The following is a 20,797-nucleotide window of genomic DNA, read 5'->3' as shown; positions in this document are numbered from 1 at the left end:
AGAGCTATTTGATGAATCGTAAGGTCAACATTTTTTTCAAACGCGTTACTCAAACCAACTGTGGACGAAAAGCAACTCGGATCATATTCGTAAACTTTCGTAACTCCGCCCTTCGTGCGAGCCTCAGCCTGGATGACTCGGTTGTCTGGGTTACGGTAAACGACGCTTCACAGTACAGCCGTGCGAAAACAACCTCAACAGTGTTTGCTACTAAACTATCAAGATACCGTGTCTATTCATATGCAGGGTATACTACGGACAGTTTTGTCAAAGCAGCGGCTTCGAGGGTTTTTCCAGGTATTTTTCAATTTACATGAAGTAATCGAATACTAACTCCATACAACGGCACACGAGCAATACTTATTTCACCAGGCCTTGCAGACTGATGTGGATTAGCTAGACATCTGCTAGTTTGCTATGCTAACGTTACATTGCCTGCTAGTTTGCTGAAAATCACTGCTGCATGCAAATGATTTATTCTAGTTACTGGCTGGCCAACAGTCTAGGTCATTAGATATGATATCTCTGATATTAACTCGAGTAGCAAGTTAAATTTGTTTGGTGGGTTGAGTTTAGCGATAGCATACCTGCTCGTAATCTAAGCTGTCTCCTTTTGAGCTTTGTGGAAACAGTACAAATACATTAGTATGTCAAACATGTACCTTATGTTTAGATGGCTAATTAATTTTGGTTTGAAAATAATTTAATCCAAACGAAATATGTTGCATTCAAAATGGGTTGTACACAGTTGACTATCCACATAAAACTGTTTCTTAATTAATGTTATAGTTAGTCCATAAATTACACTCGTTCTGCCTCCTATTTGCTCTAGAAACTGAAAAGATAGATCATGGCTACACTGAGCTCACTATTAAATTGACCTGTTGCTCCATGCTAACGTTACTAGGCATCAGGCTAGCCATCTGATAGCTAATTCGAAAAACATTTCTTGGTAGCCGTTCGATGGCTAATTTTCTGACTGCTCTCATAAAGTAGCATAACCAAGTAGCCTTATTTTGACTGAAGGAAACGCCTGGTTATGAAAATCAGGCTAACTGTTACATATTCTGAATAGTAACCTACTAATATAGTTGTTCAGTCATTAACATCTCAATTTTATAACTTAGAGATGGCAGTGTATTTTGACCACCGGATCGAGGCTCCGGAGAGCAGTGGCACACCTTTCCTTATAGCTTGGCACTCTACTCAACCCGTGCTTGCTGTAGGATCTGTTAGTCCAGACACCGGAGGTAGCGTCAACGTCTACCAACAGCATGTAAGTTAAGAATAACTAGCCCGTAATGGCCTATTATATCAGTTACAATTAAGTTACTGTTTGAGCTCTCTATCTGGCAATTGACAGCTATACTGTGTGTGTTTCTGTGAAGGGTGAGCATGCAGAGCTGTGTAGAATTGAGCGAAGCTGCAGCCCATCCGTGCTGAACTGGCATCCTAGTAAGCCTGTGCTGTGTGTGGGATGGGAGACTGGAGAGGTGGCGCTGCTCACACACCCTACAGGAGAAACTATACCTCTGCCACAGAACACACACACTGCATGCATCACACTGCTGGAGTGGAGCCACAGTGGAGGAAGACTGGTCACAGGTGATCAGGTCAGTAAACACACACTCACACACACATTGAAGACAGTCACCTTTAACTTCTTTGTGTACACTATTAAAACATGACCGGTATGCAAGGGAAGCTTTTGATTTACTTCAACTACACGTCTTCTTCTTGGAACAGTCAATGGCAAGACAATTGTGTGTGTGTGTGTGTGTTGTCTATATGTAGGCTGGAGTGCTGGCTCTATGGAAGGTAGATGCCAGAGGCAGATTTCAGGGGACTCATGTTGTGAAGCATGAGTATGGCAAGCCTCTTACCTGCTGCATCTACAGACCAACTGCTCCCACAGAGTGAGTTCACAGACATCATTTACATTCATGTGCTTCATTAAGACATTGAATATAAGCTGTTAACAGCTAACATTATTCTTTAAATTCATTATCACAACCTCCAATATGATTCCAAATTGTCACTAACCGTTTTATTGTTCTACATTGATCGTTTGAAACCTTGTACATCCGTGCTTATTGCTGGAACCAGATTACAAATTAGACCCTGAACTCCTTACTCCGTTTATGTGGGATAGTGATTCTATTTGTGTGTGTGTGTGTGTGTGTGTGTGTGTGTGTGTGTGTGTGTGTGTGTGTGTGTGTGTGTGTGTAGAGATGTGGCACTGCTGGCCCGTGCAGCAGTCAGTGGTGATGAGAATGCTCTAGACATGTTTAACTGGAAGAAGGCAGGGAAAGGACCTCCGCGACAGGACACACTTCAACTATACTGCAGTACAGCTGATGGTAAGTGGGCCACTCGTTTTCATGAGCTCAGATAGTAAACAAAGTTTTTCTTTTTTAAATCTAATCATATGCCTTGTGTGTGTGTTTGTGTGTGTGTGTGTGTGTGTGTGTGTGTGTGTGTGTGTGTGTGTGTGGGTATGTGTTCGTGTGTTGAAGGTTCTGTTTACAGTGTTGATGAACGTGGACGCAGTGTGTGCATGCTCACGGTAGAGGGTGCAGTGCAAAAGCTGGTGTACGTAGAGCAGAAGACAGTGCTGGCTGTAGTCACAGACACCCTCATGCTCGCACAGTTCAGTCTCATGCCAGATGGTGGCGCTCATGAGCTAAGCAAGGTGAGCATCCACTAGAATCCCACTTACTGTGATCCAGTGAGTGAATTAGAAGTTCAATTTAGATTCAGGTGCCTGGGAACAAAACTGACAGCTGAGCCAAATAAGAAATGTATTTGCTGAAAGGGGGTGGATTAACTTGCATAGGGTATAATGCGACTAAGGCTGATGGATGCTAAACCACTCTCACATGCACACACACACACAAACAGATATGCATACACAAGCTCAGCATGACTTACTCCAGCACGTCTCTTTTGCACATTTACTCACACACACACACACACACACACACACACACACACACACACACACACACACACACACACACACACACACACACACACACACACACACACAGTCATCCACATTTAGTACTGAAATTCAGAGTTCCATATCAGCCATGATTAAAACATCTATGCACACACCATATCTCTGTTATTGCATTCAGAATTATAAACACAAAATACGCAATATTTATTCACATCAAATAGCATTTGTTGAGAATGTATTACGTGTTTTCGTTAAAGTTGCCCTGAAAACCTCAAGTTTTGAACCCACAGCTGTTAACAACTCCTCCCTTTATTAGGAGAGCATCCATTTTTGATAAGCATAATACAGTGGATGGATTTGTGTACAGACCTTCCTTTGGGTGAATGTTCATGAATGAGCTGTAAAGTAGCCGAATGAGTTGGATGGAAACCTAGCCATTTATAAACCCATCAATGTTGATAAGCCCAATGCTGTTAGCTAGCAGAGGAGTATCTACTCATTTGAATTTGATATTTCACCTTTAAATGTCACACTAGTCAGTGTTGACCAGTAAATTACGTTGTGTGTGTTGTGGCTTGTGTGTGTGTGTGTGTGTGCAGGTGAAGCTGAGTGGAAGAACTGGTCAGAATATAGACATCTTGTGGACAGAGAGTGGCCTGCTGATCACAGCTGCAGGGGAAGCCCTCATCAGGTGAGGTTTCCCCCACAGCCTCTCCCTTCTGACCTACACATCCTCTGTTTTATGACTTAAATGGGATGAATTGTGTCTAAGACTACTTTACTCTCAGTTGGAGCTCTTGTGGGTTTGTGTGTCCATGGTTTGGTTTCCTTATATGTAATGTCTTCTGTACATTACAGGCTATGGGATTTGGAGAAGGATGATAATTATATTCTGTCTTTGGAGGAGAACTTGGGTTTTGAGAAAGGAGAGCTGTTGAACTGTGTGTCGTACTGCCCAGCTAAAGGTACAAAACCAACACAAGCACAGATATTCTGATAGGCATGCTGACATCAGATCCAATAGGTTTTTTACCTGTCTGATTTTATCATCATTCATCAGAAATCCTTGCTGCTGGGACCAGTAAGGGCCGTGTTGCTCTCTGGCGGATGGTCACAACAGCTAATTCCAAAGGAGACTCTACAACTCAGTGGAAACTACAGACTCCTACAGAAGTGGAGGGAAACATTCATCAGCTGCAGGTACTGATGTGACATGATCTAGAACGACGCGGTAACCCACATCTGGCACAACTGAAGTACTTATACGCAGGGTAACTGTGATTGGCACTATTCCATTAATTTAGGCACGGGTACTCTTGGAAGTCATCAGATTAATGAGCTCACCTCAGTTGACATCAGCTACAGGATGTTCTTGTTCCTTAGCTGCAGGCCCATTTTACTTTAGGATACCTTAGCTAAAGCTACAGTCAGTGGTGTATTTGTTGTAACCTAGGCCACAGGTACAGAAATCCAAAGTTACAAAAGTAACTAAACTTTAGGTTCCTCACTCAAACTAAATAATGGCCTTGTGCCTCCTCTCTCATTCCTCTGTCTGTTTTCCTTTCCCTGTTTTCTTCTCCCCCAATCCCCCTAATCCCCTTCATATTTCGTCCCCTCCTCTCTCTTTCTCTCTGTCTCAGTGGGGCTCCAGTCTGTGGTTGCTGGCAGTGTGCACTGGCACCTCAGTGCAAATCCTGTCTGAGCAGCTCATGTGTTCCCACTTCAGCCAGCAGGTGGCAGCAGTGCAGCTCACGCCCAACACCATCAGCCTGGCGTATTTCAGCACCGACACGTACCTCACGCTCCGCACAGATACACATGTTCGGGCAGTGCAGGTTGCCAAGGTAAACCAGTCACAACATCATCAGATGATTATAGTAACTTTTAAACTTGTAGTAGCCTTTAGAGTATTGTATCAAGAGAATAATATGATTACATTTTCAATTTATATGAACTTGCTGATATTGATTCATTGACTGTGTAGTTGCATTATACCTGATAGTTGATTAAGAAAGAGGGAAAGTTGCTGCTGCTCATGTAGTTGCCTCTTTTTATTGGTTTAGCCTAAAGCATGATGGTTAAGATTAAGAGTTTGTAGTGTCTACAGAATATTGACTATCCCAATAAGCCGTATGTTAATCCTTAGAAACCCATCCTGTTTGTACTGGGTCACTTCTTTTGCCTTTGGTTCAGATAGATAGATCTGATGAAGTCCAGTGTACATATATCCTTTCAAGCTGCATACGTCGCATATACTCAGTCAAAAGAGACCTTAAATTATGACGACACAAAGTTTGTTGGGCAGAGTGTGTTGTAAAACCCTAAATGTTTCGTTGGTTGTAGATAACTGTGCAGATGTTTTTATCATTTTAGATCATAATCTCCTCTCATTTAGTTCAGAAGTCTTAAAGTGACATCCAAACATGGTTTGTGTGTCTGAAATCTCTATCTTATTCCTACAGGACTGTGTAACTGTTTGGAATGGGAAATATGTGATGGTGTATGAGCCTGCAGGACCAGCTCTACGCAACACAGGTAACACATTCTGTGAACAGTTCTGCGCAACACAGGAGTACACGCTCATCATTAAACTTACAGTGCCCTCCACAATTATTGGCACCCTTAGTGAATACGGGCAAAACAGGCTATGAAAAAATGCAGGGATTAAAGTATTCCGGCACCGTGCCGGATTTCCGGCGTGCAGCGTTTGTCTGCGGGAAAAAAGTATAATATATTTTTTTTTCATATTGAAAACTCGTTATCATCACCATTACTTTCGAGTTTATGAGTTCGTCTGCCAATGATATGAAAAAAAGCACAACTCTCAGGCTGTCAAAAGAACATCATTAGCCAATCAGAAGTAGATTAGGGCGGGTCTGGGAAAATGTGCTTTCACCACCGACCTTTCTGTATAGCTCTGCCTACGTAGATGCCAAAGTACTAGAGATACTGTTACACCGAAGCAGAGTAAATTCAAGAATCCTTGGGAAGATGCCCTCCTAGTTGATGAAGGATTGAAAAAGAAATGGCGCTGGGCATGGATAGAAGAGATAGGGAAGGACGGTAAGCGAACTGTATAAAGCTACTGTATGCAACTAGCGGGAAAAAGGTGCTTCCAGTGCTTCCACTTATGAGTTAGTTAGACCCCGCTCGTAGAGCAGCTGTTCGTGCTATCCAACACACAACGCTTTTACCGGGAGCAACAACCACATCTGATGTACCGGCATCAATAACTGACCGTTAATGTGCCCTGAAAATATGCGTGTGCACGTTCATCGCAGAACACAATCCATGCAAGCTCGCCCAACCCCTGGTGAATTTATGCCAAAAAATAGCTGAAGACAAAATTGCTTTGACTAAACTGTCAATATCCAATCAGCATGCCAGCTATTTTAACACACATGGCATAACACCAGAGTTTAAAAGACGTATATCGGAAAAGCTAAAGTTTTCCTTAAATGTCGACGAACCAACAAGAACCTGGACAATGTCCTCGTTCGTTTTTTTGTTGAAGATACAACGCAGTAAAAACGCAACACTTGCCAGGCAGGAACATGAATATAGCCAATGCCTCAGCAATAAGGCTACTGTATGCTAGAATAAAAGATGTATATTTTATTATACGATTATTTCTTCTGAACGAAGTAATTATGGAAATGTTGCAATATAAAACTACATTCTACAGCTCACTGTTGCTCTTTAACGGTTTAAAAAGTGAATCACTGTCATTTTTCATAAATCCTCAATGAAATGGTTGCAAATCAAATCTTCTTTCACTGACTGAATTTCACATACCCTTATAACATGTCACCTTGTGATTGTAGGTCATCTTGAAATCTTCCAAGGACAAAGCTTAGCAGCAAAACTTGATATCAAAAGAAATCGTAAATGCGACATGTGTTAGTACCATATTGTAGTGAGGTGGAGTATTGCTGACCCTCTTGGGATTGCAGTTTCAAAAGTCCCACCATAATCTGCCATCATTCATTTCTAAATGTTTTTTGTTTGATTGTTTATTTTTTTGACCCTGTAAATGTGTCCTCACCACAGGACGACCCCCCCCCCCCCCCCCCCCCGCACTCACCCACATAGAAAAAAAGTTCAGGCTCAGGATTTTTTTTTGCTTTAACCCCTGAAAATGTGTCTTTGCTGTTCATCCTCTTGGTCTTTCAGTCAAAATATTCACAAAATTCTTACCTTTTCATTAAAGAATTTACTTTTTTTGACATTAAATAAAATATTTTCCCCCAAAACATGGGTGCCACAATTATTGGCACCCCTAGAAAATCTTATAATTAAAATCTAAGTGAAGTATATTACCCGTCATGTTTTACATTTTTAAGTTCACCTGTTTGATTAGAAACTCTTAAGGGGTCAACCATCTCTTCCTGTCTCATTCGGGTATTAATATGAGGTGACACAGCCAAAAAAAACTAAGTCATTAATCAAGATGGGAGAGACCAAAGAACACAGTGTGGAAGTGCAACAAATAGTTGTTGAGCTGCTGAAATCCGGAAAAGGATATAAGAAAATATATAAACAGTTGAAAATACCCCTTTCCACAATCAGGGCAATAGTTAAGAAGTTCAGAGCGACAGGAGATGTATGGGAATCAGCCTGATAGAGGACCTATCTGTAAATTGACCCGGCGCATCGTGAAGAGGATGGTTTGACTGGCAAAAGAATATCCAAGGATCACAGCTGGAGAATTGCAGAGGTAAATTAAGTCCTGGGGTCAGAAAGTCTCCAGAACTACCATCAGACGCCACCAGGGGCGGAGTGGGACACAAAAATCCACCGGGACTATTCTGACTGCACCGGCCCACCACCGGCCCACAACGTGCCCAAAGCTGGCCCAACCCATCCCCTCCACCTCCCATATATCAACTACACAAACAATTATTGTTAGATTTAGTGTTGATGTGTGGGTGACAGACGTGTATTTGTATATACATGTACATTTATGAAAATACGGAACAAATCGCGTCCCGTATTGGCTCAAATGTTATGCTAATTCGCAACAATGTGTCCTGTCAACTCACTCGCATCACTAGTTGACGGCTGGTTGAATAAATCCGTAATTCTTGTACATTTTGATGCACTCTCCTCCAGCATCCGCTTCTTTTTCAGTCTGGCTTTTTGGCCCCTCCTTTCTCCTTTCTCTTATGTCCCTCCATCAGGTCTGCTTCACCTGCTCTCTCTCCCTGATAGCCGCTAATTTAACTCCCTACGTTCACTTGATAAAGGCAGAACGATATGCATTTCCCATGAGCCTCTGCTCCGACCATTGTAAATTAATTTATGAACAAAAAAACGAATTAAATCGCTGGCCAATTTATATTTATGGTCATGAAAGTAGCGTCTGAATAAAAATAATGACATCAACATAGGAGGCTAAAGAAAAATCAGTAGGCTAGATTAATGAAAGTGAGTTTAACACCCACCGTGAGTGAGATGAAGAGAGACAAAAAGTGCTATAAATAGTGGTTGGACCAATACACTGTTTAACTCTTGGAGAAATTGGAGATTTTAACGCTACCAAGATTTGACGGACACGACAACTCAATGGGCCGCTCATACACTTGACACGGCTGCGAAGGCCGGCCTGCAGGCTGATTCACGTGAGTTCATTGGCCGACCGGCCCAGCGGGAAAAGTCCCGGTTCTCCCGATGGCCACTCCGCCCCTGGACGCCACCTACATCACCACAAGTTGTTTTGGGTGGTTGCCAGAAAAAAGCCTCTGCTGTCGAGCAACAACAAACTAAAGCGCCTACAGTTTACCAAATGTAAGTCAGACTTTCAATGGACCGAGTTATATGGTCAGATGCAAAATAAAGCTTTTTAGCAACAAACATCAAAGGTGGGTTTGGCGTAGACAGAAAGATAGCCGTACAGAAAAGCACCTCATACCCAATGTGAAGTATGGTGGCGGATCTTTGATGTTGTGGGGCTGTTTTTGTTCCAAAGGCCCTGGACATCGTGTAAGGATACATGTCATCATGGACTCCATCAAATACCAGCAGATATTAAATGAAAACCTAACAGCCCCCTCTAGGAAGCTTCAAATGGGCCTGGTTGGGGACCTTCTAGCAGGACAATGATCCGAAAACACATCAAAATCAACACAAAAATTGTTCACCGACCGCAGAATAAAGGTTTTGCCATGGCCATCACAGTCCCCCGACCTAAACCCCATAGAAAATCTGTGGAAAGAGCTGAAGCCGAGTCTACAAGTGTTGGCCTAAGAATCTGAAGAATCTGGAGAGAATCTGTATGTAGAAATGGTCTCAGATCCCGTGCCATGTGTTCACCAACCTCATCACGCATTATAGGAGAAGACTCAGAGCTGTTATCTTGGCAAACGGGGGCTGCTCAAAACATTAAATGAAGGGGTGGCAATAATTGTGGCACACCTGTTTTGGAGAATAATATTTATTTAACGTCAACATTTTATTTTTCTTTCAATAATTTTACTTCAATGAAATGGTAAGATTTTTGTGAATATTTTTAGTGAAAGACCAAGAGGATAAACAGCAAAGACATATTTTTTCATAGCCTGTTTTGCTCACATTCACTAAGGGTGCCAATAATTGTGGAGGGCACTGTAAGATACGATCACGTCTGTGTATAATTACAGGGATACGGTATTTGGACTTTGTCCTGAATGGAAAAAAAGATGATTACCATTACATTGATTCAGATTCCCCTTTTATCAGTAGTCCAGTCAGATTACATGTTATAACTCCACCTTCAGTTCTCAACAATCTTACCAAAGACTGCATGTAATCCTGCCAGATCAGGAGGGATGAGTGAATGAAAAGCAAATTGATGGATCCCAAGCTGTCCTCTCCTCTCTCAGGTTCGTTCCCGTGTGAGTCTCCAGCTCTGGCCATTCATGAGGAGAACATCTACACAGTGGAGCCCAACAGGGTGCAGGTCCGCACTCCACAGGTGAGACGCATCCACGAATACACACTCATTTGCACGCATACACACATACACATACATACACACACACACACACACACACACACACACACACACACATCCACACATTCACACATACACACATATACACACACACACATACACACACACATATACACATGCACACATACACACATACACACATACACACATACATACACACATACACACACACACACACATACACACATACACACATACCCACACACCAACACATACACACGCATACACACATCCACACATACACACAAATACCCACATACACACACATACACACATCCAAACATACTCACACACACACATACACACATACACACACATCCATGCATACACACACATACACACATACACACAAATACACACATCAACACATACACACATACACACATACACACACAGCACTGTCTCTTTGTTGTCCTCATCTGCTCTCTCCATGGTGTGATAAATGTTTGCATGTGTCGCAGGGTACAGTGAAGCAGTTGTTGACGTTCTCTGAAGCAGAAGGGAACCCAGTGTTGCTCAGTGTGTGCAAATCCTACCTGGCTGTGGGCACAGACACGGCTCATGTTAGAGTGTTTGACCTGACACGAAGGTACGCGTGCACAGCATACTCACAGCATTTAAAACATACAACACAGTAACACAATGACGTATGATGATGTGTGGTTATATGATGGAGATTTGTGTGTGTGTGTGTCTGTGTCTGTGTGTCTGTGTCTGTGTGTGTGTGTGTGTGTGTGTGTGTGTGTGTGTGTCTTCAGGGAAGCAAAGCCAATGTGTAATGCTAAAGGTCTGAAGGATTTGATCCCTAACCTGGGAGCCTTGTGCTCAGTTAAATGCAACGCAAGTGGAAACCAGGTTAGCGTCTTGGTCACTCAGGTCAGTGCTCACAACAGACTCCCTCACAGTCACACATGTTGTACAGATCGAAAGATGTTAGTGTGTGTCAGTAGACACGGAAGCAACACTGATTGTGTAACCCTTGTGTGTGCGTATGTGTGTGCAGGTGAATGGCAGACCAGATCACAAAGTGTATTTCTATGACGTGGAGATGGACACGATTACACATTTTGACTTCTTCACTGGGAGACCTCCCAGTGGCCTCTCCCAGACAGAGGATAGTGAGAGGTATGTGTAGAGGATCATCTGCACATTACATTACCTACCTCTTTTGCATGTACAGTCACAGGAATAAGCTTGGTTTCTATTGCAAAAAAAGATTATAAACAGCGTGTGTGTGTGTGTGTGTGTGTGTGTGTGTGTGTGCGCGTGTGTGTGTGTGTGTGTGTGTGTGTGTGTGTGTGTGTGTGTGTGTGTGTGTGTGTGTGTGTGTGTGTGTGTGTGTGTGTGTGTGTGTGTGTGTGTGTGTCAGGAATCGGTGTATGGAGGCTGACCTGAGCGGACGCTGCCCCATCTCTCAGTTCTGGGATGAGACTGAGCCACGTCTGTTTGTCTGTGAGGCTGCACCTGTGAACTCTGACCTCCACCAAGACAGCCAATCACAGAAGGTACACTATGCCAATTCAAATCAGGGGGTCTGGATTTGGAGGCTTAGTTTCAGCCAGTTAGCATTCAAATTGCCTGCTAACATCTTTAGAAATGTCGGACCATGTGCACCATGTCTATGAAAAGCCAATTACAGTTAGCACCTCGTAACACATGACAATAGGCGCTAATAGTGTGTGTCGTCTATGCCGATTGGTGGATGTTGAAAACTGCCACTGCTGACAATTACAAAGAACACGCATAGTCTTGAAGCGGTTCAAGGTTATATCTATGGTTAGCTGGTAGGGGAACATTTTGCAACAACAGGTAGCCTCATTAAATCGTAAGACGTTTTAGAGGGTTTTCTTCATTAGCAGTCAAAACCATATCACCTACGTATAAATTACTCAACTTGACACCATGACATAATTATGTCTTTATTACTTCCCATACCGCTATATTTATATTTATACATATACATATTAAAGGTCAATATAATAGTACGGGCCAAAAGGTATTAGCCTTGGCACACTCGTGTCCTACACTGACGTTGTGCATGAACCGCTAGGTTACGTATGTAACCATGGTTCTATGAGTTTCGGATGACCGCCAGAGGTGGTGCTTTAGGCACTGGATGTCATACACGTAAACGTGAATGACATCCAGTGCTTAAAGCACCGCCTCTGGTGGTCAGTAGAAACGAAATAGAACGATGGTTATGTATATAACCACGGTTCTATGAGTTCCGGATGACCGCCAGAGGCCGTGCTTACAGCTCATGGATGTTATCACACGGTACGTGCAGGTCGAGACTTAATAACAACAAAGTCAAACGTGACCTGGGTGACGTCACCCGGTGACCCCGTGACAGGGGTTAAAACACCGGTGGACCCAGGAAGCTATCTCTTGGCAAGTCTTTTCGCATAGACTCTGAGTGACTGCCAAGGCTCTGGCGGTCATCCGGAACTCATAGAACCGTGGTTATATACATAACCATCGTTCTATATCGTTCCTACTGACCGCCAGAGGCGGTGCTTACAGCACATGGATGACCAATACCAACAAAGTCACGAGGAGTGCCTACCCGTACCCAGTGTTGCTGGGACGGGCCAGGAACCACCGCCAGCGGGAAAGGATTATGAGGGACAACATTAATCCTGTAAAACCACGTGAACGTACAGCTGGACGCCCAGGAGGCAGCGCTGCAAATGTCAGAGAGGGGCACGCCCCTCAGCGAAGCACGGGAGGCCGCCATACCACGAGTGGAGTGCGCCCGGACATCCCGAGGAACCGCGGAGCCACTGTGCCCGTAGGCATGCCGTATGGCCTCCACTATCCACTTGGACAGTCTCTGCCTAGAGAGTGCCAGGCCCCTCCTCGGTCCGGTGTGGCACAGGAACAGGGCATCACTCAGACGGAAGCCCTCAGTACGAGACACGTACATCCTTAGGGCACGAACAGGGCATAAAGGTTCTGACCTCTCCCCCTGATCTGCTGCAACGCAGACAGGCTGAGAGGCTGATTAACAAAGCCGGAAGAGAGGGTCTTCGGCAGGAAGAGGGGTTAGGCCACAGATTGACCCCACTGTCGCCGGGGTGCCACTGCAGGCAGTCCCCACTAACCGACAGCGCGTGCAATTCCCCAATGCGCTTGGCAGATGTAATAGCCAGAAGGAACGCCGTCTTCATGGAGAGCCATGCAACATCTGCTGTCAGCAAGGGCTCAAATGGCGCACCACAGAGAGCCTGCAGCACCAAAGGCAGATCCCACGTGGGCACCCGGGCCCGCCGGGGGGGCCTCAGACGGAGAGTGCCCCGGAGGAAGCGAGCCACCAAAGGAAGGGATCCCACAGTACGTCCGTCGACCCTGGCATGATGTGCGGAGATGGCAGCAGCGTACACCTTGATGGTGGAAGGTGCCAGACCCTTGTCAAACAGTGACTGGAGGAACCGCAGAATGGTAGGCAGGGGGCAGCGTGTAGGCTCCAAGCCCAGCGCCAGGCACCAATCGGAGAATAGCCTCCACCGGTTGGCGTAGAGGGCATTGTTGGAGGGCGCCCTCGAGCTGGCAAACGTGTTGACCACCGCCGTCTCGCAAAGGGCCAAACCCAGAGCTGCATCCTGGCCGGACCCGGGTGCCAGATCTGGCCCCCCAGCTGAGACAGAAGATCCTGCCTCATCGGCAGGCACCAGGGGTCTCTGTTCAAAAGCTGTAGCAGCTGAGGAAACCACACTCTCCCCGGCCATCGAGGAGCCACCAGCAGAAGCGAATGACGGTCCACCATAACTCTGTGGAGAGTCTGCACAAACGGTGGTAGCGGGGGAAGCGCATAAAGCCGTCGCCGCGGCCACGCGTGTGCCAGTGCCTCCTGGCCCAGGGGACTGGGGCCGTGGACACTGAACCACAAGGGGCAGTGTGTCAATTCCTTGCAAGCAAAGAGGTCCACCTCTGCCCTGCCAAAGCGGTCCCAGATGGCGAGGACCACCGCTGGGTTGAGCCGCCACTCCCCGGGATCGGGGCCCCGCCGGGACAGCAGATCCGCTGCACTGTTGGCGGCCCCTGGCAAATACGCGGCCCGGAGGCTCAGGAGACGACGATGGGCCCACTGCAGCAGACGCTGGGCCACTCTCAAGCACTGGAGGGACTTGGTGCCACCCTGGTGGTTGATGTAGTACACCACCGTGCAATTGTCGGACCTCACCAAAACGTGTCTGCCGGCCAGGCCCGTGAGGAAGCGTTGCAGGCCGAGAAAGACAGCCTGCAGCTCCAACACATTGATGTGCTGCCGCCGCTGCAGAGAATTCCAGCGGCCTCTGGCCGTCTGGCACTGCCAGACCGCACCCCCTCCTTCCAGGGAGGCGTCCGTGGTGACGACCTCCCGCCGGGAAGGGACGGCAGCCAGGGGACACCCTGCGGGAGGTAAGCCCTCTGCCTCCAAGGACGGAGGAGCTTGTCGCAGGTGTAGGAGACCTTGACCAGCCTGTGCCCGTGCAAGGCAGGGTGGAGGCGGAGGTCGTTCAGCCACCTCTGGAGCGGGCGCAGTTCCAGCAGCCCTAGCGGAACCAGAGAAGAGGCAGCGGTCAGCATGCCGAGGAGGCGCTGGAAGGACCTGAGGGAGAGTGACCTGCCACGCCTGAAGCGTCCGAGCAGCCGGTGGATGCCGGCGATCCTGGCCGGAGAGACAGTAGCCCTCAACGACCTTGAGTCCAGGTGGATACTGAGAAACAGACTCCTGGCTTGGAACCAACAAACTCTTCTTCAGGTTGACCCTGAGCCCCAGCTCCGCAACATGCGAGAGCACATGTGCGACATCGGAGCGGGCCTGGGCCTCCGACCGGGAGTATATCAGCCAGTCGTCCAGGTAGGGCAGGATGCGCAAGCCCTGGGCCTGGAGCGGCGCCAATGCCGCCGCCGGGGAATGTGAAACCGTAGGATCTTCAGATGGCAGTTCAAAGCCCTCAGGTCCCGTATAGGGCGTATACCGCCGTCTTTCCTCGGGACAAGAAAATAATCGGAGTAAAACCCACCTAGCCGTTTGCTCCGCTCGACTCGAGAGATGGCACCCTTCTCCAGGAGGCTGTAGATCTCTTGCCGGAGGACGAGGGCCTCCTCTGGGCAGGCCACGGTGGTGGTCCGGACCCCTTGGAATCTCGGCGGTCGGCGGTCGAACTGGATGCGGTAACCTTCTTCGAGGGTCAACAGCACCCAGGGGTCCGAGGTCAGCTCTCTCCAGCGTCGGAGCTGCTCGCTGGAAAAGTGGCCGCCGCCGGCGTGACGACGTCAGCGTCGTCCAGATCGCCCCCGGCGGTCATCATAGGTGCGACGAGGGGCTGGTTGGGTGGAGGGAGCGGCGCCGCGGGCCCGAGATGTGTGGGGCCGGCGAAAGTCCCCGGCCCGCCTTGAGTCCTCGGCCCGCCCTGAGTCCTGGCGGGTACGTGGCCGATATCGCGGCGTCCGAAATTGCCGCGCCGGCGCGGGCCCCCTGGCGGCACTGAGCTTGGGGGCACCTAGCGTCTGGGCGCAGAGCCTCGTTGGGGGACAGGACCAATGCCGCCATAGACGGCTCGATGTTGGGCATCTGCTGGAGGCCATACGCAGGGGCATCCTGCATGTTCGCCAGAGCCCTGCACTCGCGTGGGAGGTGCGAAAAACGCCTGGGGTCCGTCCAGCATCTCTGAAGCTCTTGGATGTAGGGGGCCGAGGGCGGCACGGCCAACGCGGAGGGTTGCGTGGAGCTTCTAGAGAAGGTGCTCTGCTGAGGCTGGCTCGCCGGGGTCGAGTCCAGTGCGGGCCAGTGCGGCCTTCAAATCGGGCTGAATGGTGGAGCGCCCACGCTCCGCCACTGAGCCATGGCTGGTGGCCCGGGAGCCAGTCTGGGAGGCAGAGTCAGTGGCCCCAGACCCATCATAGTCCATGCTCTCCGAAGCCAGGATGGACACCTCGTACAGGCCGCAGGCGGCCGGTGACAGATTGGGAGGCGGTGGCGTGCGCGTGGGCTGCTGGTCAGCCGCAGGGTTACCACCGTCCGCCGGAGGTGGAAGGCGAGCCAACAGGGCCTTCATCTCCTCCGAGTCAGCAGACATCCTGCGGACCTTCGCCGCCAAAGGGACCGAGCGCGAGTCATGTGCCTTGAAGGCGGGGCGTGAGGCCACCCCATGGCTCCTGCTGGGCACTGTCGCTGCAGTAGACACGGCTCCCTGCCCCACCGGGGTCAGGGAAGCTTCCTGTGGCGCAGCCACCAGCGCAAGCCTGGCAGTCCGTGCCTCCATGCTGCACATGCAGTCAGCGCAGGCAAGGTCGGTCGAGCCCTGCTGTAAGTGGCCGAGACCCAGACAGGAGGGGCACTCGCGATGCCCGTCTTCCATCTCGAGATTCACCCGGCAGCAGTGAAGATACTCCATGTCAACCAGTCAGGCAAAGGCACCGGACAGGACAAGCTGACGAGAGAGGACAGGGGCGAGAGCACCCCAACAGTATTTCTTGTCTTAATATAAAAAGACAACCAAGGCCACAAGGCACCCAGGGGCGAGAGCACCACCACAGTATTTTTTAGTCTTAACTAAAAAAGACAACCAAGGCCACAAGACACCCAGGGGCGAGAGCACCACCACAGTATTTTTAGTCTTAATACATAAAGACAAAAACAAACAGATAACCAAGGTTACAAGACACCCAGGGGCGACAGCACCACCACAGTATCTTTAGTCTTAATATAAAAAGACAACCAAGGCCACAAGACACCCAGGGGCGAGAGCACCCCAACAGTATTTCTAGTCTTAATATAAAAAGACAACCAAGGCCACAAGGCACCCAGGGGCGAGAGCACCCCAACAGTATTTCTTGTCTTACAAAACAAAGAGATAACCAAGGCCCCAAGACACCCAGGGGCGAGAGCACCCCAACAGTATTCTTTAGTCTTAACTAAAAAAGACAACCAAGGCCACAAAACACCCAGGGGCGTGAGCACCCCAACAATGTTATTAGTAGTTTACAAAAAAATAACAAGGGTCAACAGGCTAGGCTAGACTAAGCCTGCAAGCAACCAAAATCAGAATCAATATAATGATAACAAAGTCTACGTTATCAATAGCTAACGCAAAATGAAAGAGCTAGGTGGCAACAGAACACAAGGACGAGCACACCCCAACAGTATTTCTAGTCTTAAAGGCACAATATGCAACAATTATGCTTCAGGATTAGGGTTAGGATAAGCAGTTTAACCTTAAAATAACAGCTTAAAAAAAATTGGGGCGCTACAATGACTTTTAATATGGAGAATTGCGTCCGTGCCAATGGCATAGCAGGGTCGATAGGCATATAACTGCCTTCTGTAGTTTTGCCTGCCGATGCCCGCCGACCTGACTTTGATTACCTTCTGCCGATCTAGTAAGTAGCTTATTTGCCGTCTTGCTTAGTCTTGTGTTGCACATGATTGATGTTTGACTGTGTAAGGACAGTCGTTGAGTAATTAGTTTGTCATAATGTCAAATTTCAAGAGATTTCGTTAGTTTTAGCTGCTAGCATACCTTTAGCGAATAGCTATTAATCCTTAATGCACCTTTAATATAAAAAGACAACCAAGGCCACAAGGCACCCAGGGGCGAGAGCACCCCAACAGTATTTCTTGTCTTACAAAACAAAGAGATGACCAAGGCCCCAAGACACCCAGGGGCGAGAGCACCCCAACAGTATTCTTTAGTCTTTACTAAAAAAGACAACCAAGGCCAAAAAACACCCAGGGGCGTGAGCACCCCAACAATGTTATTATTAGTTTATAAAAAAAAATAACAAGGGTCAACAGGCTAGGCTAGACTAAGCCTGCAAGCAACCAAATCAGAATCAACACACCACTTCGGAGGGCCAGCAGCCAGCCCCAACGAGCGAGAGCACTCTTTAAAGGCGGCGCAACGGCGAAATAAACAGTGAAAATAAATATAATCCAGATAACCAAAACGCAGTCTCTTGGGGGGTGAAATCACGGCCCCAACCAAAAGGTAACGAAACTTCGGCGCTTCAGTCTACAAACAATCTCCAAACCTGCAAACGCAAATGCGAGAAGTAAAAGAGATAGCTTCCTGGGTCCACCGGTGTTTTAACCCCTGTCACGGGGTCAACGGGTGACGTCACCCAGGTCACGTTTGACTTTGTTGTTATTAAGTCTCGACCTGCACGTACCGTGTGATAACATCCATGTGCTGTAAGCACCGGCTCTGGCGGTCAGTAGGAACGATATAGAATCTTACTTTTCATGGCAGGAACATCTGCATAAAAAAAATACTAATGTGGCCATCTGTAATGTGGCACCTCACTGGCCTGGGCTAAAGTAACTAGAATAGCCATGGCCATTGAGATTAATGGGGTGGTACTTTCTCACTCTCTCCAAGTCTATATAATACCTCCATGGTTCAAATTCAGTCTGATTCTGTGTGAAAGAGTCTTTGACCACAGTGATGCATTCTTTCTTACATTAACTTTTACATGGGTGTAGGTTTGTGATCCTCTCTGCTATTTTAATTGGCTGGTTCTCTACTCTCTTATAGGCTGATTTCCTGGTAGTTACGTTCTTTGTGACCCAGGAGCATGGCCTCCTATTGCAAGAAGCTGCCGCTAAACCAGCTGGTCTGCAAGCACTACTGGCCCTGGATGCACCCTACTACTACTACACGTGTAAGGTAAGAGGGACTTATGTGTCCTGAAAGTAAGAGTGATTAAAGCAGTGTTCTACTACTAGACTGCCAAAACAAAGAGGTTCCCTTTATCCCTACTACAATACTCCATGTTTGGGAAGAGGAATTGATTTCTGCCACACAGGTGAAGCATAATCGTAAAGCAATGGACCGCTGCTACACAGATAAGCAAGGGCTTAGCCACTCTAGTATCTCCACATGCGCTAAGACAGAAAGCCTCGCTGCTCTGCTTGCAAGGTCCAGATGAATATGCATCCCCACTACTGCACCAGCTGTTAGATATGTCTCTGCTTTCTCCGTTTCATTAGGAGGTTTTTCATTTTTCCTTTTTTTTTCTACCATTTTCACGTCTGCAAAACAAGACTCTTTCTTTTTTTTTTCTCATCACACGCTGTTACTCTTTTTCTTCTATGTTCTGCCATCTCTCTCTCTCTCTCTCTCTCTCTCTCTCTCTTCCTCCCTCACTCATGCATTCATTGTGCTACTGCAGCTCTTGTTTCGGAGGGGTGGGCTTCTCCTCCCTGTTGTGAGTATGAGGCAAGCCTCACTTCTCCGCCAGCTCTCCCTGCTCCCTCTCTCCTCCTCCCTCTCTCTCCCTCCCTCTCTCCTCCTCCCCATTAGACTCATCTTATTTAAGTGACAATGTTCACAAAACCACATCAGCACAGACCTCACTGAAAGAGGCACAGTACAACAAGCACAACCAGCGAGTATCATCACCATCCCCTGTCTCAACATTGCCCATTACAAATCAAACCAAATACATACCTGAATCGACACAGACTTGTTCCAATACTTCTGTTCATACTACACTCTATAATCCCTTTCTTCACTCTTTAAGACCTCTCCCCATTCCTTTTGTAGAAGTTCTTAAGATCTTCTCCTACGTTCTTGTTTAAGAACAGTTTTTAAAAGGGAAATTAGTACCAAATAGCATTCCATTTTCATGTACCTCACAATGTACACAATGTTGAAATGTAAACAAATTCGAAACGTAGTTTGTACTGAGGAAACAGAGTGTAGATTATGGGTCTAGTTCACATAGTAGACCAAATGTTGCTAAGTTCCCTCCATCCCTATCCCCTAGCCTGGGGAGGGCTCTGCAGGGGGGGAGCCCAGCGCGGCCCCTCAGATGGTGGTGCGGCGTGCCCTACGAGACTTCACCGGGCTGGAGAACTGTGACAAGCCCACCAGAGACGCACTGCTCAACTTCAGCTTCTACCTCACCATTTCAGACATGGACGAGGCCTTCAAAGCTATCAAACTCATCAAAAGGTAGGCATCCAGACATACACACACACACACTACTAACACACACACACACACACACACACACACACACACACACACACACACCAAGGGTACTGTATTGTATTAAATCTAATAGAATTTTAAATAGATTTGTTGAATAATACTGACTGATGTGTGGCTATTACGTCAGGGCATGAGACCAGACTTAGAGGGAAGAGTTAGGCATGAATCAGAATATGACTTTTTAACTTTTTATTAACTTTTTTCTTTCCTGCTGTAGTCAAAGCTGGGCTTTTGCATGTCAGTGTTCACAGCTTTTTGATATTAATTTTTGAACTAAGTTGTCATGGATATCCTTAATGGACATCTTTAAATGTTGAAAAGACAATACACGTACACACACACGTACACACACACGTACACGTACACACACACACACACACACACACACAGATGCATAGGATGTGTGGTGTCTGTGCCCAGTGTATTGTGAAGGCAGGGAGAGAAGTGCTAGCTGGCATGATAGCCATGGCCTGTCTGTCTTACTGCACCTCCACACCCTTCCCATTGACATACACTGATGGTGGGAATAGTTTGGAGGAAGGCGGGTAGTCAGTTTGATCAACTGGTATTGTTAACCATGACCCCAGAGGGTCACCAGTTTGTTCTGATATATTGGGATAGAAGTATTGCATTTTATAAAGCTCTTAATCAAAATTGTCATGTATGGCTTTTGTATCATAGAGGACAAGGTGGTTGGTGGTGCTTGGTAGTTCCTTACTGTTGTTGAAGGTGTGTGTGTGTGTGTGGGTGTGTGTGTGTGTGTGTGTGTGTGTGTGTCAGTGTGTGTATACGGCAGGATAAATTTAGGGGTGAAGGGATGTGCTTTTATAAACACACAGAGCGTCACACATACATCCTCTC

General features: G+C 47.2%; 1 protein-coding gene across 1 annotated transcript in view; it reads left to right on the top strand.

The window, feature by feature from the left end:
- Positions 1 to 1,129: 1,129 nt before the first annotated feature.
- ift140 (intraflagellar transport 140 homolog (Chlamydomonas)) overlaps positions 1,130 to 20,797 on the top strand; it is a gene marked incomplete at both ends in the record, with an annotated part of 41,413 nt that continues 21,745 nt past the window's right edge. Inside the window, 18 exons of the mRNA XM_080833934.1 lie at positions 1,130 to 1,276; positions 1,389 to 1,613; positions 1,795 to 1,916; positions 2,230 to 2,360; positions 2,517 to 2,692; positions 3,562 to 3,653; positions 3,821 to 3,927; positions 4,023 to 4,162; positions 4,603 to 4,806; positions 5,425 to 5,497; positions 9,823 to 9,914; positions 10,415 to 10,542; positions 10,712 to 10,829; positions 10,957 to 11,078; positions 11,323 to 11,458; positions 18,476 to 18,607; positions 19,113 to 19,148; positions 19,710 to 19,897. Of these exons, the coding sequence (XP_080690060.1) occupies positions 1,130 to 1,276; positions 1,389 to 1,613; positions 1,795 to 1,916; positions 2,230 to 2,360; positions 2,517 to 2,692; positions 3,562 to 3,653; positions 3,821 to 3,927; positions 4,023 to 4,162; positions 4,603 to 4,806; positions 5,425 to 5,497; positions 9,823 to 9,914; positions 10,415 to 10,542; positions 10,712 to 10,829; positions 10,957 to 11,078; positions 11,323 to 11,458; positions 18,476 to 18,607; positions 19,113 to 19,148; positions 19,710 to 19,897 (2,369 nt within the window). The remainder of the gene's footprint in view (positions 1,277 to 1,388; positions 1,614 to 1,794; positions 1,917 to 2,229; positions 2,361 to 2,516; positions 2,693 to 3,561; positions 3,654 to 3,820; positions 3,928 to 4,022; positions 4,163 to 4,602; positions 4,807 to 5,424; positions 5,498 to 9,822; positions 9,915 to 10,414; positions 10,543 to 10,711; positions 10,830 to 10,956; positions 11,079 to 11,322; positions 11,459 to 18,475; positions 18,608 to 19,112; positions 19,149 to 19,709; positions 19,898 to 20,797) is intronic.

The sequence above is a fragment of the Sprattus sprattus genome (genome assembly GCF_963457725.1).
Source record: "Sprattus sprattus genome assembly, chromosome: 3".
NCBI classification, from domain to species: Eukaryota; Metazoa; Chordata; class Actinopteri; order Clupeiformes; family Clupeidae; genus Sprattus; species Sprattus sprattus.
Note: the sequence above shows the minus strand (reverse complement) of the source record. Positions and strands in the feature narration are given on the sequence as shown.